General features: G+C 44.0%; 1 protein-coding gene across 3 annotated transcripts; it reads left to right on the top strand.

The window, feature by feature from the left end:
* The first annotated feature begins 65 nt into the window (after window positions 1-65).
* LOC106749322 lies at window positions 66-25,170 on the top strand. Of its 3 annotated transcripts, XM_014628661.1 has the most exons (10): window positions 66-2,742; window positions 2,951-3,843; window positions 14,007-14,120; window positions 14,229-14,591; window positions 14,757-15,035; window positions 15,179-15,572; window positions 15,958-16,413; window positions 16,835-17,210; window positions 17,585-19,392; window positions 20,179-25,170. In XM_014628661.1, the coding sequence occupies exons 2-10, from the start codon at window positions 3,490-3,492 to the stop codon at window positions 20,247-20,249; spliced, it is 4,215 nt and encodes a 1,404-aa protein (XP_014484147.1). In that variant the 5' UTR covers window positions 66-2,742; window positions 2,951-3,489; the 3' UTR covers window positions 20,250-25,170. The 3 variants fall into 3 exon arrangements, with proteins under 3 accessions (XP_014484147.1, XP_014484160.1, XP_014484156.1); XM_014628674.1 differs by having other exon boundaries at window positions 66-3,843; window positions 15,182-15,572; window positions 15,961-16,413; XM_014628670.1 differs by having other exon boundaries at window positions 66-3,843; window positions 15,182-15,572.
* The last annotated feature ends 75 nt before the right edge of the window (window positions 25,171-25,245 follow it).

The following is a 25,245-nucleotide window of genomic DNA, read 5'->3' as shown; positions in this document are numbered from 1 at the left end:
CCGATTGTTTATATTCAGTAAATTTCATACTTAATATTTTTTTTATTTTATTATTTTGTCGACAGTATACTCTAACTTTCCTTATACCTCACAATATTACATAGCATATTGTACGGAAAATTATTCATTTTTACATACATCAGTAATTTGTCGATAACTTTCATTTCACTTTTCATCAATTTCACAATACTTTCAACAAAATATTTTCATCGGGGATAATCTAACGGAAAGTTCTCATTTAGTACGTGTATCGAATTAGCACAATGCAGTCGAAGATGAGCATAAGCCAGTCTTAAATACAAGACCCGACTATGAATACCGCCCCCTTCCCCCTCTCTCCTCGCATCGGCGGGCGCCCGCTCGAGGGAGGTACGCGCCTGCACGCCAGACGACATTTTCGGAGACCAAGCAGAGAGCGGCTGGTCCGCGCCGTTCCTCTGCGCAAAAGCCGACCGCTTATTGTGTCGCAACGGGAAAGCGTCCGCGTACAGCAGCGTCCGCCACGGCTTCTTCCGGAGCTACTGGGTCCGCGCTCGCGAGCGGATCGTCGCGAGTCTTGGCTCGCGAGTGGCTCGTCGCCGTCGATCGGCTGCCGTCTCGTCGTCGTTCATTCGCCGCTCGCGTCAGTGCGTTGTAACGTACATCATCGTCACCGTGCCAGTGCGATATATCCGAGGCGGAATCGCACATTTTTCGGGAAGCGGGTGGCGGTTCGGACGGTGGTCACCGCGTCGTCGCGCGGCCGTCCAGCTCCTCGCTCTGTTCCCCTCTTTCGCTAGCGAGGCGCGAGTTTTGTCGTCTCATTCGTCGAGGAAGCCACAGTCGCTCCATGAAGAAGGCGACGTTACGCGATCGATAACCCGCCGACGATCTCGGCACGCTCGGACGACAACCAATCGACGAGTATACACACGCGCTCTCGGCAAGTGACTTCAATTCGACTCTTTCGCTCGCTCTCTCTCTCTCTCGTCTCGCGACTTCCTGAGCTTCGCCGCGTGAGTGAGTGTCCCCGCGTCGGAGGTGTGGTGCCGCCTGCGACATTGTGTCGAACGCGCATACGTGTCTACTGGCATCTGCCATGCCGACGGCATCGGCGTGAACCGTCGGACTCGTGTCAGGAATCGCGCGAGGCGCCGGCGGCGACGATGAGCCCGTTCGTCAGCTTCGTCGGCACGCGCGCTCGGAAGAGCAAGTAGGCGACGCGTCCTCCGCGTTGCACGCGGGTGCACGCGAGGGGAGAGGGGGAGTCCACGCGCGAACAACGCGCGCGTGAGGTGTATATGTGGGTTCGGCTGTGCACGAGTAGCAGTGTGTGCGTGATATATCCGCGAGTGGGAGAGAGTTAGGGAGAAAGAAAAAGAGAGATTCCTTCGCGGATGGACTTTTCCTCGTGGGTCCGCGTCATATTCGGCCGAAGGAGGAGGAACGCACGCGTGCGTTCGTTGTCGCGGCTCCTGCGCGGCGGCCATTTTGAATCGACGTGTGCCCAGCGCGGCGGCAGCGGCGATTGTCAACGTAGTCTTCGCGCGCGCCGTGGAACGCCAAAATTGGACGGTTTTTCGTGTCGCGCTGATCGCCGAGGGAAAGGGTGAAAGAGAGAGAGAAGAAGAGACGCCTCGCTTCTTCTTCTGCTGTTTCGTGCGCGATTCCTCCCGCATGGAGGGAAAAAGAAAGAGTGAGTGAAAGAGAGAGACAGAGAGAGAGAGAGAGAGAGAGAAGTGGCTGCCTCCCCGGGGCGTTCGTGTTCTAGCGTGCGCTCACGCACGCGCCCGATCGCGCGCGCACCTAACGCGTCGTACATACGTACATACATACGTCGTGCTCCAGCCATGGTGCCACACAGCCGGGCTTTCTACTTTCAAGAGGGAACGCCGATAGGCGGAACAGTGACACTCTTGGAGCCACTCGCTCCTCCACCGCTTCCAACAGCGCGATTCGATAATCCTCGTCGGCTGATACCGAGGAAATAAGAAAAAAAAAGAAATCCATACTCCAGAGAGAGATAGAGAGTTGCGAGCACACTCGACATTGAACGCGCGAGGAGAGGGAGAGAGAGGAGAGACGCACGTACACACTGTCTGCCCACTCGGTCATACACACACACGGCTGGATCCACCCGCTCTCTCGCAATGCGTCGCTCGTTCGAATTTGACATGTGACCGTTGCGTTTACGTAAGTTGTCTCTTTCTCTCTCGAGTTCCGAACGGACGCGATCGTCGAAGGGACATTCCGCGTCACTCCGAGAATCCTTCTTTCCTTCCTTCGTGACTTCTCGTGCGCGCTGTGCTCTCCGCGAGTGACACACGGACACAACGCCGACGAACGTTGCGTCGTCGCGAACGCGATCGATGACTCCGCGAGAGACAGCTGTGTGCGCGAGTTGACAGCCCGTTCGAGAAGCTAACCTCAAATCTTGGCGAGCGAGCGAGCCCCTGTCGTCGAGGGCCGCGAAGCGTCATCACCGACGAGACGGCGTTGGTCGAGCATCGACCGTGGTCGCCCGTGGCAGCTGGAGGAGTAACGGGAGGATCTCCCGAATTCGCGAGGAACCTCGCGCGAAGTGAGTGAGGCTGACCGTCAACGGTGAACGACCATTTTCGGGGCCATTTCGTCGTTCTCGTCGCGGAGGATCCGCCGTGAGAACCGCGTTGCACCGATACAATCGCGCGCACAGAATCATCATCCCGGACCTTGCGGGTTTTCGCCCGTGCTCTTCTATCGGACCGGCTATTCCCGGATTAGGTGACTCGTCCTTGTCTAGGTTAAGTCAGCTCCTAGCGTCCGCGACTCGCTGCCCCTTTTCTAAAGTTAACACCTGCGCGATCAGCGCTTGACTTTTCCAAATTACTAACGAATTTCGTACACCAGCTCGCAACCGAACCTTCTTCCGGAGCGACAGATCCCAACATCGGTGATTCGCGTATGGTATTCTTTTATTTTTATTTTCTAGGTCAACGCCTAGATATCAGCGCGCACAGACTGCGGCTCTAGCCTGATCTTTCCTAGATTAGCAACTTGAAGGACTTGTCGTCCTTCCCTGGGTTAACCGATTCTAGATTAGCGACCGCTCTTTCCTCTCTCTCTCTCCTGTGATCGATACCTAGATCAACCACCGGCGGCATTGTCCTTTTCTAAGTCACAATCCCACTTGTAACCGAAGAGCGGGAAAAGGAGACAGAATTAAATCGGGATTATACGGACTAGCGCCCCGCCTCGGCATCGGTGCAACCGGTCGACGTCGTCCGTTAACTCGATACATTTGTCATCGAGGCATATCGGTGATGTGAGACGCCGCTCGTCTGTGAGTCGCCAGCGCAGCGTAGCGGGGTCGTCAATGCGGCACGGGTCGCCGACAAATCCGCGAATAGTGCTCTCGGGGCACGGTGGTCCTTGAGGGATCGAGAAAAGAAAGAGAGAGAGAAAGAAAGAACGCGAGAGAGAAAAGGAGAGAGAGAGAGAGAGAGCAAGAGAGATGACGAGGAGGGAGCCATGAGCACGGCGGACACCGCGCTGTCAATTTCAATCAAGATGGCCCCAGGGCCGGAACATCGCCAGGAACCGGTAGCTCCTGACAAAATAGCCGAGAACAATCGTACCGCCGCTGCCGATGTCGTTGTCGACGTGGAGAACAACGTCAGCGTCACCACGACGACCGGCAGCAGCAACAACAATAACAATATCAACAACAACAACGACGCAACCTCTGTCGCCGCTCCTGCCGCCGCCGTCGTTGTCGCGGAACAAAGTTCGAACATCGAGATCGCCCCGGCTAATTCTGCCGCTGGCGCCGATCCGACCAACCAAAGCTCGCCGCCGACAAGCAGCGCCGTTGACAGTAAACAGGTGAGCTGACAATCGCGTGAGTCGGGACGAGTCGTCGAAGTGTGAAGAGAGCCGCGTCGACGAGAGGCGATGATCTTCTGCTTAGATCAAAGTCGCCGCGGATAATTTATGAGACGAGAAAACAGGGTCGTCATACACGTACACGCGCGAACAAATACACACACACATACACACATTGTGCATTGGAAATTATGAAAATTGTGTCGGGACTCTGTGTGAAAAACCGGTATACCGTGAGACACAGTCGCCAAGTTCAGCGCGAATCGCTAGCAAATTAAGCAACGACACGCTGGACGGCGACTCGTTATCTCATTTTAACGGTTCCGCCCATGGGCTTGCTCGTTCGAGTGTAAAAAGTCGTCGAATTTAATCGATATGCGAGTTTTAATTAAACCAGAGTCAGGTGCTTGATTGATTTCGCCCGGCTCCGACGACCGTGTGGAGCCTCTGCGTTATCTTCTTTCTGAAAACGACTCGTCTCTTCGCATCATCGCGTGACGGTACATGTTGATAAATTGTTTATCATTATTATCTTTCTAAGGTGGTTTTTTCGCTCGTATTCTACTTCAGAGAAAGAAATATATACGCACACATATATACGGAGTGTCTTAGGGACAAAAATTTCGTGAGAGCGTAGAAGGGATTGAGGTGAACGAAAAAGTCCTTCACCACTTTGCAAACAACCACGCAAAATTTCGAGTTGTTAATTATTGGAGATGGCCACGCATAGAGGCTTCTTTAATTGGTAACTCAAAAATTTGCAAAATTTTGCAAAAATTTATTATTTGCAAAATAGTAAAGAACTTTCTTACTCAGAATGGCCTAATCGACGTCAGACAGCTGTTGTACCTAACAGACATCAATATACAGAACCTTGAATTTTGAACCTTGAACCTGTCGCCAGACGCAACAGCTGTCATATATTTGTAGATTAGATCATTCTGAACAAAAACCGTTCTTTACCGCTTTGCAAATGTGCTAATTTTTTAGTTATTAATTAAAGAAGCCGATATAAAACCATTTTCAATAAGCAATAACTCGAAATTTTGCATTTGTAAAATAATAGAGAACCTTTTTGAGCCTCAGCTCAATTTAATCCGTTTTACCTACATACGGTCGCTCAGTCAAAACTTCCTGAACACCTTATATATACATATTAATAATACGATATATATAATCCGGTTGATTAGAAAGAACAATGCAGATGTTGATATGCATATGACGCTTATCTTCCTCGTACATCTCAACGTGAGCTGCAATTCGAAATTTTCACGCTTCCCGTCGGCCTCTGAATACGTCGCGGGGCGACTCGGTGATTATTTTTCCTCTAGGAACTCTCACACACACGAGTCTTTCTTACTATTTGAGGACACGCTTCGTTACGCTCCTGAAATGGCCGTGCTGGCCCTCGATAGAGCGAGGACGTGTATCGCACAAACGTTCCCGATACCCCCTTTGGACGTTCGATCGGTTCGTGCGATTTCTTTCGAGCAATTAGGTAACGCGATCGCGAACAAACGCGTGGATCGCGCCGATCGGCGCCAGCCGATCTGCTGCTGCCGCCTTGATTTACAGCTGCCGTTGTTCAATAATAAGAAGAAGAAGGACGAAGAAGGATCGCCGGAGCTTTCGGGCTCTGTTATGCCGAATTTAGAGGAAATCAATAGGACGGTCGAGGCGGTTAAATTAAGGTCGAATTACAATGAGATATTAGAATAGAGGGACACACACAAGCGTGAGACTTTTATTCACACGGTCTCTCTCTCTCTCTCTCTCTCTCGATAAACGCCGCGATCCAGGAGCGCAAGTTTTTGTTCGTGCTTCTTGTGCTTTATTTAGAAAACTAACGACATTCGCAGGAATGCTTCTTCATGCCGCGTCATTCATCCGTTTTACCCTTTAGTCATATCCGTTTCTTCCGATTCGTTGTCCTCTTACGGTTATCTCGTTCTCTCGTTCTCATTATCTCTCTCTCGTAGTCTCTCTCGTTCTTTCGACGTTCTTGTTACATTTCACCTCCGATTCCCCCTACGCGTCTTCGTAGAGTCGCGTTTCTCCGCTGCATTTCCTGCTTTATTATTTCTCTCCGGTGCGAATAACAGTCGGACCACTTCATTATCGGGCAGTATCCACGGTACAAAATCCCGTCACCTGTTCAATCGAAGAGCGAAATAATCGCTCGCTGCTTGATTCCCTTCGGGCGTAGGTTCAAGATAATATTTCTGCGAGCCTATATTATTATTATTATTATCTTTATTATTATTATTACACAACACTCGTTATCACGCGCGATACTCGCGGAGCGTGTTACCTCTCTATTACCTCGCGTCGGAGGAAGGTGAGCGCGAGCGATTCACCGACTTGCATCTCTAGTCTCGGCGTCGTCGCACCGTCGGGGCACCGTCTTTATTAGTAGGAGGGAATCCCAGGGACGTGTTTCGAGAAGAATGCGCGATTGACAGACGTAACTTACGCACGGCCTAATATCGTCGCCGCGATGCGCGTACGATATTACACAGCGCTCGTCGGCGATTTAGCTCGGAACTCCGTATACGGCGCGACCGATCGCTCGCGCGAGCGAGCGACTCGTCCTATTCGCGACGACGAGGCATCTTCCTTCACGATCGAAACCGTTATAATATTTCGACGAGTCCGGATCCTCGACGCCTTACGGTCACGTCCACGGCGAAGGAACGAAAAAAAAAATACATAGTTGTCGCCGCGCGTTTATTTCCGTCGGTGGAAATTAGCGCGAGGGCGTGTTTTTCCCACACGCGGCGCCGAAGATCGAACTTGCGATTGAGAATTACGTCGCGATTTCCCGATTCCCTACTTTCGATTTGAACAACTCGATCCACGTACGACGTACGACTCAACTCGTGCTTCGGTGAATTTTTCTTATTCAAATTATAGCTTTGCAATTTCGGAAGAGATCCGCTTTTTCTCCTCTACTTTTTCCGCGGATTTCTTTGGTTTCTGTCCCGAGAGTAAAAGAAAAATTCACTTGTGTCCAGGTAAAATCTATCGAATTTGCTTTTTTCCATAAAGAAGATGAGAAACCAAAAAAATCTGCGGGAAAAACTGAGTTTTCTCTGAGGTTTTAAAACCAGATAATGACGTGATTCGCGTCATCCAATGGCAGATGTTAAAAAAAAGGATTGTAATGAATAAGCTATACTTTTTCTAGAATCCTGAGAGATTCTTCGTCTAGTAGACAATGATAAATCTAACACTATAACTTGTAATTCAATGTTCGACTTTCTTGACGTCTCCCACTTGCATTCCTAATTTTGACATAAAATGAGAAGAAATGAAATTTCAATCGCTCTAACTGTTTTTATGCTCTGATTGACAAAATCGTATCTCGTTGTGCTTTTCTTAATGTTCTGATATCGACAGTATAGCGAAGTATCGTGAACAGTGTCTTCGGTAAAGCTCTTTTTCAGCATCTTTGATAATTATTTAGAAAAGAACTGTTAGACGTGAAAACTTGATCGAGAAACGAAGGTTTTTTTCTGCAAATCTTAAAAGGTCGATGCTTCTCTTAGAATTTTTTTGCACTTTAGGAAAATTTTGAAGTTTCTAAAAATGAATTTTCGTTTGGAGGATAGATAGAAATGGATAAGAAGAAATTTGTGCTCTCACGTAGCTTTCGTACGGCAGTTTGGACTCCGTGTGTTTTGCCTTAGCTCTTATGTCAATGTGTATTTCCAAAAGTTTCATGTTATGTCAATACGGCAGGTATCTAATACTTATTATGAAATGTTTCACGTTACAGATAGAAAAGGGTTTCTTAGTGTTTCCTGACTTTCAGGGTCCTCTGCTGACTTTCTAATAATAGCTTGCATAAACAGTAAAGTTGAAATGGATACGTAGTTAGCTGGCTATTATGACTGGATGGATGTTAAGAGTAAAAGGAAATAATATCTTTTTCTAAAAGTGCATAACATATGTCTTTGTTTCCAATTTTTTGCGCCTACCGGACAACTTTCTATTTCTTTGTTTTCTTTTTTCTAACATCTCTCTCTTTCTCTCGGCATTCATGCGAAGTATCGTAAAAATGTCAGACGTTCTTTCCTTTAATAAAAAAAGCACGTGAATGGGGCCCAAAACACGAAAGTTCTGTGGAAACATCAACTTGTACCTGTGCATCTACCTATCCTTCAGACAAAAACACATTTTCAGTGTCTTAAAGTACAAAAAAATTTTAAGAAAATGTATCGAGTTTTCGTCTCGAAATAGCAAACTTTACTATCACCTTTGTTATAGCATTTTATGACGACTTTTATGACGTAGAAAATCGTAGGCTTTGAGCTGTGTGTTTCGTACAATATTGGTTTTCCGTCTGCTTAAACCGTAAATGTTTCGAAAGCGAAAATTTATGCCAAAGAAATATGCAAGAAATTCAATCTTACCACACAGAAAAAAATTAGTATCAATTCAAGATTCATATTCTCGTATATATAAACAAGAATATATAATTTTACATGAAAATAAAACTTGCTTTTACATGAAAAAATTCTACATAATTTTTTGTTCAAAAAGTAAAATAAACGATATGAATTATGAGTAGTCTCATAATTTATTTCGTTTATATTACTTTTTTCTAACATAAGGTTAACATATTCGAAACGCGTACGTACGCATCTGTTCCTGCACCTTTGACATTAACTTGAACGACGGATATTTATCAAGTCATCCTATGTATCTGCTCAAGTACATTCGACGTCATTAATACCTTCCAATTTGTATTCCCATTTTGCAATTGCATTTCCGTATCGGGCGCACTCTGTGCTTAGATTTTCGCGCGTCATGACTCAGAGATTGCATTTGACAAGTTGACAGCCGTGAATGTTTCGCGCACGCGTGCAAACGATCCAAACGTAAGATTAAAAGAAATGAGTGGCGTTTTACATACACGATAATAAATTAATCTATATACCGATGTCCAAAAGATAACGAGATTGTGTATATCGGCGAAGAAATTCCCACTTTCGACCAATGAATATGACAGGAATGGACACGGGCACGCGTGCACACAGGTATTTCCGGGTTAAACGCATCGTGGATATATACTTGTATTATTATTTTAAGTAATCAATAAAAAATAATATCTTACGTCCTTCGTCAATCGACAATCATGAAGCACGAATGTATGATGAATATAGGTTCGACTTGAGAGTGCTAAAACGAGGTTGCACGTGGAAAAATATATAGAGGAAAAGTAATATTATGGCCTCCCATTTACATTTTGTACAATAACTTTGTCGACAATCAATATTTTCAATTGAGAACTGAATAATTACATTCGTCAAAGTGTTGTTCAATCGATTCTAGGCCCAAAATTATGATCTATTTATTACTTAGAACGTTATTTATAAAAACATGGCGACACTGCATAATGTGTTGAAAAGAAACAGGGATGTTAATAATGTCCTCCCAACTAAAATAAAGTTAAAAAATTGGTTTTGTTTAAAATAACAGAGTATTTTATTACAAAATTATATAGGTATACAAAATAAATAAACTTTTAGAAGGAATAACAATGAATGTAACAATAAATGTAACTGTCAATTTTTAACGTAGATATTGACTTATTTGTCAGAAGATACAATCTGTCAGAAGGACAGCAGTGCAGACGGAAGTGCAGCAGCGAAGTAGCTAGATTAGTATCGAATTATCAAATAACTACTTTGATATGAAAACCTCGAAAGAGAGGTCCTATTTATTATCAGTACTCTCAGGGGTTACATGAACAAAATGTTATGCTACCGTTTAACTTTGTATAACTCGAAATATTTACAGCCGAATGAAATATTAAATAATGAACAAAATATTCAAATATACATATATTCCTGTAATAATAATGAACAAAATATTCAAATGTATATATATATATATATATATATATATATATATTTTTTTTTGTGATTGCTCAAGTTTAAAAAGAACGAGGAAGTATGTATAATTAAATGCTGAAATGTACTTTGAAAACATTTCGCAATGTTTAAAAATAATAATACATTATAATAAATACCGGTTATTGTATATCGACATATTAGTGCTACTACATTGAAGAAGGGATTTGATAATAACTACGAAACATTTTGTGAAATAGTTTCATAGTGTGAAATAGATGATTTGATTACAGTAATCAAATCATATAGACCCGTACTGTGAACTCTCTTTTATAGATAAAAATGCCTTAAATATGTTTTCTCAGCCAATCTAAATGGTTCCTAAGCCATTTTTAGAGGCACTTTTTTCGATAAAAAACAATATATTTTAGTTACATGGTACGTCTAACTAAATGTCTCGTTTAGTGTAACTAAATTATTTAGTTGAGACTATTTCATTATATGTTTAGTAATTGTTGCCACATCTTTTTTCCAGTATATGTAACGACAGGCTACTAAATATAAAATTCCATTACTTATCATTAATGATGACTAGAATTCGTTAGCTGGTAGCGGAGATATTAAGAGGAGGAGCCATAATACCTACAAGGTATAACATTACCTTCTCCTCTACTGCATTCAATTAAATGTTCTTGTTTCAAGTATTTTATAAGTTATATAGATCAGCAAGTTGATAGCAATATGTTGAGTTCATCGTAAGCACCAAATTATTTAAAATATATTCTGAATCCTGGTAAGTTTAATACTTCAATCAAGAATATTAAATTAAAATAAATCTTCGGTTTATGTGCTTATTAAAATTAACCAAATTTAACTTTTCTTCGATAAAACTTATTCTTGAAGAGAGAAGAAATTCTTCTCTTGACTATCTTCTTGATAAGCTTTTCTAAAATTTGTATTATGAGTATATTTATATTTTAAGGCTGTTATCAAGAAAATGTTTGTCGTTGAAGATATCCGTTACTTAAAAGAAGAAAAGTAACTATGAGTAATCGCTTTTCTTAAAAATAGAATGCTAATTTCTCTCCGTGTAGGAAGGTTTAATAACGCTGCGTGTGGACACGACGCGTTTGATCCGGAAGTGTTTAAACCGGAAGCGTGCACGGAAGATACCGATGTCGTGTGTAAATTGGCAAAACAACGTTGAACGTTGAGTTGTGCAGTTACAACAGCGTTAGATTCGTTCGCAAAGAAGGAAGAAAACGTTCCAGGATCCCAGAACTATGTACTCGGTAACCGACGATCGCGTTTCCCGAGTGTTTGGTGTGTCGTAATGAGGTGTCACTCCTGAAAAGAAAAAAAAAACTCCTGGAAGATTTCTGGGATTTTCGAGAATTTCGTTTACTTCACAAAAATCGGCAGATTCTCGCGAAATTGGTTTCTCGAATTTAAGCGAACACACATATAGGGTAACACAACTCGGATAAAGATACATAGACGATCGTTAAACGAGAAGAAACCGTCTTGATGAAAAACACATTTTTTGTCGCATCTTCACGAGTTCGGTGAAGGAGCTCCTCACGTATGTTGGTATCGAACCCCGTATTTAGTGTCGGATACACATCGATTCTCAGTCCTAGATAACATTGAGTCGCGATTTCCCAAACACGAGGTATGAATACGCGCCCGTATAGTTGTCGTAAACATGAACGAACGTCGTTCCATCTCGTGCATGACAAATCAGATTTCAATTTCGCCATGGACAAGTAAAAATTATCCGACTCGCGCACGACTCGCCCGCGCGCTCGCGAAGATGAAAACGCACGAGAGAGAAGGAGGGAGAGAGAGAAAGATAGAGACCGTAGGTGTATTTTCGCACCGTCCGCCCGCCGTCGGAAACTAACCTCGCCGTAATCACATTGATTTTTGACCCCTGACCCAGAAATTGAAATATACTTGTTCTTTGTATTTATTCCATTCTCGTTGGAACGTTTTGCGGACCACCGAATATTGCGATGAAAGAGAGCTAGAGGGAGACAGAGCGGTAGAGAGGGGTTGGCAAAGAAAGAGAATGAGAAAGCGTGTAAGGTAGAGAGAGAGGGTAGAATAGAGGAGAGAGAAAGAGAGAGAGAGAGAGAAAAGAAGGGAACATACTGTTGGGAACAACGTGTCAGAGGGCGCCACTTGCTCTGCCGACTTCGCACGTTCTGGGCTTGCTCTGTGATTTCAGTGCAATAGTGGCAGCCATGCTAGTGACAGTGTTAAGCGTCCGCTTGTCGCATTAACTTTCAAAAATCGGGACACACTTGCCGCATCGCTGACATTTCTCCGTTGCGCTCGTCGACGACGACCGAACGATATCGCGGCCTCCGCTGGACGTTGTTGCGTTTCGACATATTCCGCGATACGCGTTGTTGATCCGCGCGTTGGTGCATTCGTGAGAAAGACAGTAACGACGGCCGTACGTGTTACGGCCCGTACGATGAAGAAACGGTAGTGCGAAGAAGAGGAAGAGAGAGTGTGTGCCGCCGCTGAGAGAGCGACCCGGCCTCCGATCCTCTAAAAATATAAATTCCGTGCCAGCACTGGCTAGCGAATTTTTTCCTCCGCCTCTCGTAAGTCAACCCTGATATCTATTTATCTATCTCTCTCGCTCTCTCTGTTTCTCCCCTTTGCCCCTGTCTTGCTTCGTGTCTTAATTAGCTAATCGCGAGAACGCTATCGATCTCTCTCACGGATGGCATCGAACTCTTTGTACAACGTCGTCCTTAACGTCGATTCACTACGTGAATCCCCCGTCCCCTCTTTTGCCCTCTCTCGTCATTTGTCGAATGCCTTATTCTCGTTCCTCTCTCGTCCAGCCGGACGGTCCTTCCTCGGGAAGAATTGTAGACTTGTTGACGATTTTCGGTGATATCGCGTGAACTCGTTACGAGATCGTGTGTATCCTTGTTATCCCCAGGCCTCTCCTCTAACCTCTTTGTGTGTGTGTCTTTCTCTCTCTCTCTCTCTCGTTCGCTTGCTCGCTCGCTCACCACCGCCTCTCCCCGCCCTATGTGTCCACCCTATCTCGCTCTTTTCCTTCTCAATCCGCCAACGTATTTATCTATCTCTTTGACACTCAAGTTTCTCGCGCAAGCACAATTCGCGTTTCGAAGCAGACTCGGATAAGAAGATCGTGTATATGTGTGTGTGTGTCCTTTCTCACGTCTTGCGTTACCAATCGTACCTGATAGTGTGTGATACAGCGTTCAACGTTGCTTCGCCCGTACCTTCCCTTCCGGTTGAAACATTTTCGAGTCGAGCATATTTTGGTGTCTGTGGATACGTTCAGCCTGCCTTTTTGTCGGTTAATTTGATGCCGCACGGACTGATATTTATCTCTTAACCTCCAAATTTATCTCGTCACCTACTGATGTCAGGACTGTCAGATGTAAGTCATGGTGACGAATATCTCGGCCCCGTATTTGGCCCCTAGGTGTTTTTCCGGACACGTGTGTTCTACTCGGAAATATCCAAACGGAAGCTGCAAAACGCGATGATATGGATGAATGATGAAACAACAGTGACGTTTGGTTGACGATTCTCGCCTATTAACCTGTTGTATCTTTTCTTGACATTCTGTCACCGTACAAATTCAATTGTGCGTACAATTTGTTTAATACGGTTATCCTCGTGCGGGTCAGAAGTGCGTTATCTATTTATTATGTATAAGATTGGTTGAGAGTAAGGATTGATCGAATTAATTTGCATCCGATGTTTACTTGGAGCAACATTTGCAGAACTGTAGATGTGCCAGGCGCGTATCTGCCATTTCTCTATTTCTACATTGTACATTTTATGACATGGTTGCTATAAGCTTTAAACAGATCCAATAAAGGAAACCTTAAATTCACTCTACGGATCTCTATCTATACCTGCACATTTATTCACAAGTTGTGTGAACCAGTTTCTATTTTAATATAAAGTTTTAATAACATTATGATGTGCACAAAATTATGTCAAAAGGAGTGTCTCATATATATATATATTTTGATAGATTTTCTATATATATTTTAGACTTTATCAATGGTGTATTGTAATATCTTGAATAATGTAATCTTTTTTAAATTGTGACTAATTGTTTTAATGAAGATCGCTCAGAAATGTGTATACAAAAATCAGTATCTTGCTCAACTCTACTATATAACCTTAGATATTTTGAGGTTAGGAACGTAGATACATTTATTATGGAGAAAAATATATGGTGCAATTTCTGCAATATTGCATAAATGGCGCAATTTTTTCAGTTGTTCTTACTTTTAGGAAGAACCAGCCACTCTTTCTGCATTAAATGAGGGTGAACTACGTGCTTTGCTGGACGAAGCTATAACATATAAGTGTCCAAAAGACAGAGAAGGGAAATCTAATCTTTTTAAGGTATTTATAGAATTTATTTATAGAATTCTTTGAGCTATATTTGTGAAATAAGAAATAGATACCTGTTGGATGTTTCCAGTTTAGATGCACAATACGTATACTTTTCAGGAACTTTTACAAGAAGCAGAAGCAGACGAGACTGAGGAAGGACGTAGGGTGATATCCAATTCGCGCTGTCTGCCTGGCTCAAATCGTAGAAGACACAAACGGGAATCCGTATCCGAGCGTCTGACACACGGAGGATCATTACAAAATTTGGCACAACCTATCGCTTCAGAGTTCGATAGTAGTTTTGCTTACTTGACGTCTGGATCGTGTCACACTTACGGCAGCAGTAGAAGGAAGAACAAAAAATACACGGGACCCAGTGTCTCCGCTAGGCAGAGAGAGGGTGGATCATTACCGTCGAACGTGAACGCATCGCATAGCCTTGCTTCTTTGGCCAACTTAGATCTAATATTTGACAAGAAGGTATTTACAATTTTACCACTAACCTCTAAACGTCCTCTAAACTATTCTAAACGTTCGTTCTGTTATGGATAACATTTTGATAACTTTAAAAGGGTTTTTATTTAATTTCGACAAGGTTTTTATATATCTTATATGTATAAGGAATTTTGGTATCTGCTTGCAAAGAAGGGGTTCTGCGAGGAGCGACCGGTGTACGATTGGACTAATAAGGAGAAATCCAAGTCTCTAGACAAACCGTCATATACTAGTACAAAGAAGGAAGACAAGGAGAAAGACAAGAAGGACTTGAAGAGGGACGTCGTTAGTTCAGGCGAGACAGAATCGGAGACACGTGAGAAGAGAATTAGCAAAGGAAAGTACGGAACCAATGAGATGCTGGATTCCGATAATCCACCTCCGGAATATAAGTCGGACTACATGGTGATCGATTTGGGCGATGTTGAGGTAAAGTACTTCTTTCAGACGAAATTTCGGGAAGGGCTAAAATTAATGTACGTTATGTAAACGAATGTAAGAGCGATGTAAAGAGCTTTAATGGATTCAAGATTAAAATATAATACCCTGAATGTATTATTTTTCATGTGCAGCAGGTAGGTGCTATCAGTGAGAGGAATATTGGATCCGCAGCAAGCGGAGTTCAAAGACCTCGCTCATTAGACACCGAGAACGACGAAGGAACTGAAATGAAAATTATTGAACCACGTAATAAGCCACCTGTTCAATATATCACACGGGCGACTTTCGACATAACGCAGACCCCTGTGGACACCACCATAGAATTTCCTATTCGTGAGCACAAGCAAGAAAAGTCGAAGATATCTGTTAATGGTACCGAGGTGACGGGGGCTCTATCGTTTCAACCGCACAACAGCGTAAAATGCGGTATAGCTTCCAATAGTTCAAGTAGCAGCCAGGGTAAGGTCGTACCAAGTTTGTGCTCTGTAATGCCAGCATCTTGGCAAGCGCAGAATATAACGATGGGTAAGATTACACATTGATGTATCGTCGATATTACGTCATAGTCACAAATCCCGCAGGCTCGTAGTTTCGAGGAAATCGCACTTGAGACGATAGATCGTGTTTCAATTAATATGCCGTTAAAGTTTGAAGAGTTTATAAAAGACGATAAATTTACAGACCAACTAAGAGTTTGCGGATTAGTAAATTTGGCGCATAACACGAATATAATTTCCATTATATATTTATAAGTAAATATTTTTTTGTGTACGATTTATAGTACATATTTGAGAAATTGTTTCGTAATAACTACAAATATATTAGGATGTATACGTGTGTTAATTTTTTTCTCAATATTCCAAGATGATATATCACTTATTGTAAACTAAAGTACATGGGTTGTGCACAGAAGGCCCCAGGTATGCAACGCAGCACATCACAATGAAGGATCCATCAGTGTCCGGGGAGAAGAAATCCTTGGACGAGAATGGTAACTCCTTACAGACGTACAACGGCGAGCGAAAGAAGCCCAGGAGGAAACACACTCAGGAGCACAACGTGAAAGTTTACAATTCTGAGAACGTCGAAGGTCATCGTCATGACAACAATATCGAGGACCTGCTTAATTTCATCGAAAATGGCACCTCGAAGAACAAAAAGGGCAAGACTGGTAACCCTGTTAGGGTGAAAACCAGCTCCGGCACAAAACCGAGAACCAGAGAGAAAGACTCCAAGAGGGAACAACTGCCTTCGAAACTTCAGAAATCCAATTCTCTGGAGGAAATCTCCAAGACTAAACTGGAAGACTTGACGACGGAGAAGAGTGTTAGTTCCAGCGGTGCCAGTAGCATATCCAGTCAACATGGTAAATAAATTGCAATCGATATGCTATTTACAACATGTTATTAGTACAGATTCTCTCTCTCTCACACACACATACACACTCACTCACTCACTCACTCACTCACTCACTCACTCACTTATTACAGATTAAATAGTGAAAAACGTGCTGATAGTACTTAGAGTTTGATACTTACGCCCGGTTCCACCATTATGGTTTATGTCTAATTGACGATTAACTCAACGGATTTGATCAGTACGATTGGTCAGTTCCGTTGAGTTAATCGTCGATTAGGTTTAAACCACGATGGTGGAACCGGTTATTAGTGATTCAATTAAGCAGTCATTATATCGACTTTTTACGTTATTATTTAATATATTTCTTTTGGCACACCGTATTGCACTACGTATTGATACATTATCTAACATTATCTTTGCAATCGTAGGTACGATAAACGTGGCCTTGCGACGCGCAAAGCAAAAGAGCACCGGAGACGCGACAGTTGACAGTCGAGGCGATAGACGATCCTGGGGCACGGAGGAAGGTCAATCGATATATTGCAACGACACGGGGGAGGATTACACGAACCGGCGTAATTCTAACAAGAAGACGAACCCAGAACCGGAACAGGAGACCGAGTTCCTGGTGGTTACGAAGAAGAAGAAGAGCAAGAAGCAGAGGAGAAGCTCGAGCGGTAGCAGAGCGCAAAATCTCACCACATCGGGCTCGTACCTGCAGAATTCCAGGGGATTCTCTAACGAGTATAGAACACCGGTTTCTCCTGAACTTCGAAGAAAATCGGCGAGCAGCATGCCTCCGAGGTAACTAGTACGAAACGATTGAACTAGATATCAATCCTTGTGTATTGCAACAACGGTTCGAATTTGAAGTTTGATCGGTTACGATAATTCGAAATAATTACACCGTACTTGAAACGGTAGTTAAGCGAGAAAGATCCAACCAACAAAATTAAAATTTTTGAAGCTTTGTTACCAATAAATAGTCTATATGTCTTTCTACATAAGACAAAATGATCCAAGCACCTTATGGGTGTCTAAAATTAATTAAAAGCAGGTTTTTATTTTTATTTTTTATCAGCGCCATTTTTTACCGATTGCGTGCAGATTGCAAATTTTCTGGGAAATTAAAAAAAAAGTAGGAAGATAAAAGATACAAGTAATTGTTCATCTTGCAGCGACAAGTCGGACAGCAGCGATCTGGATTCAGTCCACTCGTTGCCGGTCACGTCGAACAGCACGAAGCACAATCTGTCGAAAGTCGCGACGTCGTCGGGCGGCACACCGCAGGCGAGTTACGCGGACATCGCGCGGATGGCCACCATTAACATGTCGCACAGCTCAGTACTGAACATGTCTGCGATCGTACCGAGCATGCTGAACGCAGCGTCGTGGCCGAGCGTGCCGCCCAAGACTCCGTCGGAGCCGGACAAGGCGCCCCAGGACTATTACCCGAGCCTGGACGAGATACAACATTCGGAGAAGAAAGTGAGGCAGCAGAACTCCGGCCACTCGAATCACGCGGCGGCGAGCTTGAGCCTCGCATTCGAGAAGCCGCTCTCGCCGACCCTGACGAAGGGCAAGAACTCGTCGGACGGTAAGAAGGCCGCCGAGGTCCAGGAGGAGGCGATCAACAAGAACATCCAGGTGTTCAAGTACGTGCAGGACATCGAGAAGATGCACGAGAGCCTGACGCAGCAGGAGCCGAAGCACCTGGCACCCGCTCACACGGCGGCGGCGAGTCCCGGCGGCGAAACCGTCGCGGTGACGACGAGTCCTGCGACCGCCAATTCCACGACAGCCCGATTGAATAACAGCACAGCGACGAACTACAATCCGGTCGATGCCGCCGACACGAGCATCAACTGCTGCACCGTCAACAGTAAGGACTCGGCCGCTCACGCGAGAGCTAACAACAACAACCCCCGCTCTCGTCGCACCTATGTACATAGCAATCAAATTCCACAAGCTCAGGGACCGTACGAGGAGCAACAGCACGTGAAGAAGACCGCTTGTCCCTACCACGACGAAGCGGTCACTAAGAAACCGCACAACGCCGACGTTCCCGAGGGCAAGGCCGCCGGGAATCCTACGAACGCGCTGCCCGACAATGCAGACGCGCCGAGAACGACGAAGGCGGCCGCGAAACCCGTGCAGGAGTCGCAGCACAGCACGGACGAGGCTGACGGCAACAACAAGACCGCTCGACGGGACAGCGATCCGAAGCCGAGGGTCGCGAAGGAGTATCAGAACACCGTCGCGACGAAGCACGACGCGACGCTGGCCAAGGCTACCTGCGGCCAGAACTCGAAGCAGGACGGTCAGCAGGACGAGAGCAAGAAGACGACGACGAGATCATCGCTGAGCACGACGCAGCAGCCCGACAAGGAGCAGAGGCCGACGACGGAGGTGCAGACGAAGAGCTCCGCTCCCAGGCCGGCGGTGATACTCTTGGACGAGCCCACGTCCGACATCGCCAAGAACAACAGCCTGCCGACCGAGCTGACGTTCGGCTTCGAGATAAACGAGCAGCTGCTGCTGTCGGAGGACTCCAACAACGAGGAGACCTCGAGCCCAGTGTTCACGGCCGCCGTGCCGCCGCCGCCGCTCGTCAACAAACCGCCGGCCAGCTTCGCGGAGAGGAGCCCGCCGCCGGCCGCTGTGTTCGAGAAACCCGTGAGATACGACAAGTTTGCGGCCAATTATCACATGCAGCAGCAGCCGTCGTCGAATGCGCACGTCGTCACGCCGCCACCGCCGCCGCCGGTCCATCCGGTCATGGTGCAGCCGTTGCCCGCGTACATGAGCTATCCCACGAGGTTCCCGCCGCCCACGTATCTGCCGCCGCCGCCGCCGCCGCCGCCCGGAATCGTGGAGAAGTTTCATCAGCCGAAGGAGGACTTCTCCATGCTCTACGTAGCGCCGGAGGAGGAGCTCAACGTGCAGACGTACAACCACGATAAGATCGTGACGTTCGTCGGCTTAGGTGAGATGCGATCTTGGATGTCGTCTTAGTACCGACCACCGCGCTTTTGACACTCGGCTTTCTTTCATTTTCCGGCCAACTTGGGGATTCAGGCTTAATACTGATGATAATGTGGAAGTTCTGCAAATAATAACAACCATAATTATAAATACGGATTGTTTTCCAAAGTATCACGAAAAATGATAATATAAATTAATGCATAAACATAGAAGTTTGATCATTTTATAATAATTATGTAATGATAATTTCGTTTTTTACACATAGGTATATATTGTAGAAATGATATTTTATTATTTTCACACATAATGTCTCTACAAATAGTTCTCTATCTATAAATACTCGTATAAATTTTTATTTATACCTCTATAAATTATTCATATTTCGATTATATTAAAACCGTCACCAATATATAGGTGACGCGGCAGTCTAGTAGTGAATTTCAGCACCCGCACTACCCCGGATCGATGCTGAAGGCTGTTGCACACGTGTGAAACAGTTGATCAAATAAAAAAAGGCAGATGCGCATTTTGAACGATCAAATATTCCTAATAATGATATTATCTCGTTGGTTTAGCAGAATATACGTATTAATTGTTTCATCGTCAAGACTCGGCGATATCGTGCCGTTGTAATTGGCTACTTTGTACGCGGCTTTTAATGCATCGATCCCGGTGCGGTGTTCGAACGATCGAATTCACCATTAGTGTTGATCGCTCAAGCGATTTATCCGCACGATTCTTGCAGTACTTAATTCGCTATTTCTGTTTTTTCTCTCTGTTGCTACAGCGTGGGACGCGGTGATGAGGGAGATACCGATCACTTCGAGCGGCCGCATACAGTTCTACAGTGGACAGTGAAGTGAATGTTGTCGGCGCACCACGATCGAAATAACAGGCAATAAGAGTCCTTTTGTACTGGTCAAAGCTACTTCCATTACAAATAGATAGTTCGACGAGTCGACTGTCGCTGAAACGCGCGCGAAAACCACAAGCAAAACTCCACGCGTGTTGTGTCGCACGCAGTTGCCGCTCCCTCTGGTCGAGCGTGCGTGCGCGAGCGGATTTTTTCAAGAGTGACCATTCGCTCGGAGAACCATCTGTTTCGCTTCATTCGAGTCGTATGCTAAGTCAGTGCGAAATTAGTGAAGCCGAACGGCGCGAGAAGTGTGCCTCAAGAGATAATAATAGCGATGTACATATATATAATCAATCCACCAAAAAGGGGGAAAAAATAAAGGAGAAAGCGCAGTGAAGAAGACGGAGGACGAAGTGTAATATGTACACCCGGCATATATTGTACATTGTGCTCGCGCAAAATCTTCTCACGAAGGTTGGACGGATGGTAAATCGTATAGAAATTTCAGTATTGACAATTAGCGACGTTCCCCGGAAAACTATCGAAGATAGTGGAAGAAGAAGACTTCCTTCCTTTTTTCCTTCCTTCCCCGCGCGAGAGAGAGTGAGAAAGAGAGAGAGACTGTGTATCCTGTCTCTTGGAGATACGAAGGAGGAAACTTACAGTGTTCGAGTCACGCGTGTATATACGTTAAGTATCCGTGATAAAATTCTCGAGGATAATTCTCTCCGAGACCTCCGTGCATCAGTGTACCGAAGTTTCAGACGAAAATGAATGGAGAAGTTCGAAGAAGTGCTTCGGAGAAACGCTACGAAAAAAAGCTACGAGAGAGAGGGAGACACGAACTCGCGATACAACCAGGACTACCGTGAAGCGGGGGTGGGGGGTATATCGAAGGAAGTTATAGCCTCGCACTGTGACAGTGGTGTCTCCCGGTGCCTTTAGACTCGTGAATCTTTAGGCTGTAGTCGGGGAAACCTGCTTAATAAATGAAATGATTTTACCGTGAGAGACCGTGAAATTTGTGAGAGGTAACGCTAAACACACACACACACACTTACGGATTGGGTTTCTTCGAACTCCATGAGCTGGGGACACTTCATTGAGACACTGAAACAGAAAGAGAAAGGGAGGAAGATTACAAACCAGCCGGCCGAGTCTTTGCCGCAAATACCGCAAAAGTCAAAATATACAGATATCGGAAACTAGATGTACTTTATTCGACGCAAGTGTATAATGCAAGTTAAGACGTGTGTGCGGATGTGTGTGTGTGTGTGCGTTCGGGGAGATGATGAATGTAAATGCGCGCGATTGCGAAAACACGTGTACAATATACTGAGATGATGATATAGCGTGGTTGAAACTTTCAAGGAGAGACTTCTCTCAGAGTGGCTACTTCTTCCAGCTGTGGCAGTCGAGTCTAGTTAAAGCAACAATAAAAAAGGGGGGGGGGAGAAAAAGATTAAAACAAAGTCATTAACTGGGTTTTGGGAAAACGAGCCGCCGCCTCAAAGTCTGGTCAAGACGACAAGTGAGAGAGATAGGATTGTGCGAGTGTGTCGAAAAGCGTTAAATTTTTACACAGACCCGCTTATTTAATAAATAACTAATAATTATTCGTAATAATAATTATAAGAAGATACCTGCTTGTGATCATAAAAAAAATACGGCGTGAATGCGTGTAATTCGTGTAGACATTCTTCTATCTCGCGTGATCATGCTAACGAGACCGCTGTTCGATCGTAACTAAATATTATGCGTCACACGAATACCTTGTTGCGTAGAGTGATGAGGGGGAGGGGAGGGTTGTACTCGGAATGGAAGTTATTCCAAATTCAATGCATTTCACGAAGTAACGAATATTGAATACTACCGTGACTCTCTTGGCGCGTGTATGAGCCCGCACGATGGAACATGTTTACTTCATGTTTGAACTGGTGAATCGTTTTCGTAATTCATTTATTAATGGAAGAATCTGTTCAGCCCGAAAAAAATCAACAAATTTCATATTATACTTATGAATCACTGACACATACACACACACACAGAGTATGTATCATTTTTAAACTGCCTCGCTTATACATGTTATATACTGTCTGTACAATATGTCCGTTACTTCTTTGTTATATTCCATGATTTCGCGAGAAAAAGAAAGGAAATTAACAGTTTATCGGTATGAGTTTTTTTCGACGCGTAGAAGAAAGGACCCATGTCGCGTCCGCGGTGAGCACGTGTCGCGCAGGTGTGGATGTGAGATCTGAAGAACAGTCAGTCAGCGCGGTCGTTTTTTTTTTCCATTTCGTCTGCGAGCTGCGCCTGCGATTCTACGAGATCACCGCTTGAACGCAGACGTTCTGCACAAAAGATAATATCCACGTGCATTATATCGATATAATGTGTATCGTTTGCTCATTAAATATAACTCGACTTTTATAGGACTCCACGCGCGAAATACGTTCCTAGTTCCTAAGTTCTTCTTCGTTTTTTCTCTCCTCGATGTGTCTTACGAACGTCGATCCATCAATTTCGCAAACACGCGGTCTTGCATTTCTCGGGGCGTTATTTACAGGCGTAAAAAAAAAAGAAAGAAAGGAAGAGGACAACACACGGAGACAAAATAAGAAACGCGACCGACATTGTTTCTCAACGACTCTCTGTAGGCGAAGTATACACGCCACGTTAATCTTTTAAACTCGCTGGGAAGTACAAGGGGGAGGGGGGGGGGAGGAGGAAAGAAGGAAGGAGAGAAAGAAACCGATATTTAAGTATACCTTTTTAAAATCTCTATGCCTGTAAATGCCTAAAAATTGAGCCTAAGAGATATCGTGTGTAACATCGCTTTTAAACTACTATAATACACGGCTTTTAAACGTAAGAAATATGAATTCTATGACCTCAGGCCGTGACGGTCTGCGTATTGTTACTCCAAATACGAAACGGATTAAAATATTATTAAGTGTTCATTCTTTTACGTTTAAACTAGCCTTTAGTTACGTTTGAACTCGTTTTCGTGATAACTGTTTCGTATTACCGAAGCAGAAATGTAAAAATATATATTCTATATTTGGAATAATTGTTCTCACACACATTGTGAAACGTGTTATTCTTTACGAGAATAATGTTCGAACAGCGGTCTCGTTCAACGAAAGAGAGAAAGTAGGTGAGTGAGTGAGTGAGTGAAACGACGCAGAAACTTATCGCCTTTATAGGTAATGATAAAATAAATTATCACGGATAAGTTTCATATATATAATATATATATGTATATGTGTATATACATATGTACATATATACATATATGTGTATATATGTATATGTATATATATATGTGAAAGCATGAGAGTGTACTGTCTATTTAGTATTAACGCGAATTAATTATTACTCATGAATTAGGATTGATAAAAAGTTTGTTATATATCGTTTTCTTTTCTTTTTTCGAGATATCAAAATTGTGTAGAAGAAGGAAGAGGGAGAGAGAAAGAGAGAGAGAGTGTGAGAAGGGGGGAGAAGGGAGGATATCGTGCTCTGTTGATATTTTTTATTTTGTCCAATAAGTAGGAGCAAACCAGCTGGGAGTACAGCTTTCGGACAAGCGAGGAAATTGAGATGTTTAATTATACAAAGGAAGCATTATAGGATACGTATATCGGAGAGTAACTTGAAAAAAAAAACGTACAATCGTATATCGCTACCGACAGAAATCCATTATAGGACATGACGAAAAACATGAAACGATTTCTTTTTCGTTTTCTTTTTTTTTCCCTTTTCTTTTTAAGGCAATTCCGCGCGGAACACGGGTCGAGTGTTACATCGGCTGCTTTTAGCGGAAAAGACAGCTTTTTTTACAGCAACTGCTGTAAAATTCGTAAAGCTGGTGGGATTGTACTCCTTAATCTTGATTGAATCTAAAGAGCGAAAACACCAATCGGATTCACGAATTCTACGATAGTTGCAAAGCTACCTTCTCCGCTGAACGCAACCAAATGGTCCACCGAACATTACGCACACACTTTTAGTTACTGGCCATTTTTCCTAATGCAAAGTTTCACCTTCAGCTTAATCGAGCCGATTACGTCGAGGTTGCATTCCGAAAGTTACCAGCGTTACTTTCCCTACATTTTCGGCCAAGACTTTTCTTTTATTCGTTTTACACTCTTCCTATGCACGCATGCACGCGTATTTTTTTTTTTTCCTTTCACAACAACGTTCCGCAACAGCGCGAATTACATAACGACAATGCTAAATTTGTTCTTTTTTACATGTATACGAGACTATGTAAATTACACTTATGACGACATAGTATGTTTTTGCGATACGTCGTATATCACTGATTGAATCACCGATGGACTTGCTTCTGAACGGAAGATTACTTTTTTTTTTTTGAGTTATTTTAATCCGATATGCTGGTGAACTATTCAAAACAGTCAGGTGCTCCGCTCGCCTTAAAGTAACAGACTGCAGTCTCAGCCTGTGCCATTGACCGGTTCAAATGGCTAAGTTATAGGAGTTCGCGAAGAGTAGTGCAAATGTACTTGTGCGAGAGAGAGAGAGAGAGAGAGAGAGAGAGAGAGAGAGAGAGATTAAGCGGGAGTTATAAGACGCAAGGAGATAGAGCAAGAGATAGGACCATTAACAGTGTATATAACGAGTGCGGGGAGGGCAGCTACGTTAACCTGTGTGAACCACATGCGGAATATACATAACTACTTAACGATGTCATTCGATGGACAGTGGGAAACATTGCGCGGATACTTTTTGCTGGAGGATCAGCCCACAGGACACTTGTTTCTCCGATTTGCGCGCGCACGAGGATCCTTTGATGAGACGCAACTCTGAGAAACGACGGTGAAAACGACAAGAAAGAAAGGAAAGAAAAGAAGCGAGACTACGTTATACACACATATATATATATATATATATATATATATACATATATATGTATACGTTACACACATACATATAGATATATATATATATATATATATAAAAACCAATGGC

The sequence above is a fragment of the Dinoponera quadriceps genome, unplaced genomic scaffold, assembly GCF_001313825.1.
Source record: "Dinoponera quadriceps isolate SergipeBrazil2010 unplaced genomic scaffold, ASM131382v1 scaffold37, whole genome shotgun sequence".
NCBI lineage: Eukaryota > Metazoa > Arthropoda > Insecta > Hymenoptera > Formicidae > Dinoponera > Dinoponera quadriceps.
The sequence above is the reverse complement of the archived record's forward strand: the minus strand, read 5'-3'. Positions and strand labels throughout refer to the sequence as shown.

What these genes read in the sequence shown, in the direction of transcription:
- LOC106749322 (XM_014628661.1), top strand. Translation starts at nt 3,490, where the DNA reads ATGAGCACGGCGGACACCGCGCTGTCAATTTCAATCAAGATGGCCCCA. An exon ending in AGCGCAGAATATAACGATGG is followed by an intron (nt 15,573 to 15,957) that starts GTAAGATTACAC and finishes GGTTGTGCACAG; the next exon opens with AAGGCCCCAGGTATGCAACG. An exon ending in GCGAGCAGCATGCCTCCGAG is followed by an intron (nt 17,211 to 17,584) that starts GTAACTAGTACG and finishes TTCATCTTGCAG; the next exon opens with CGACAAGTCGGACAGCAGCG.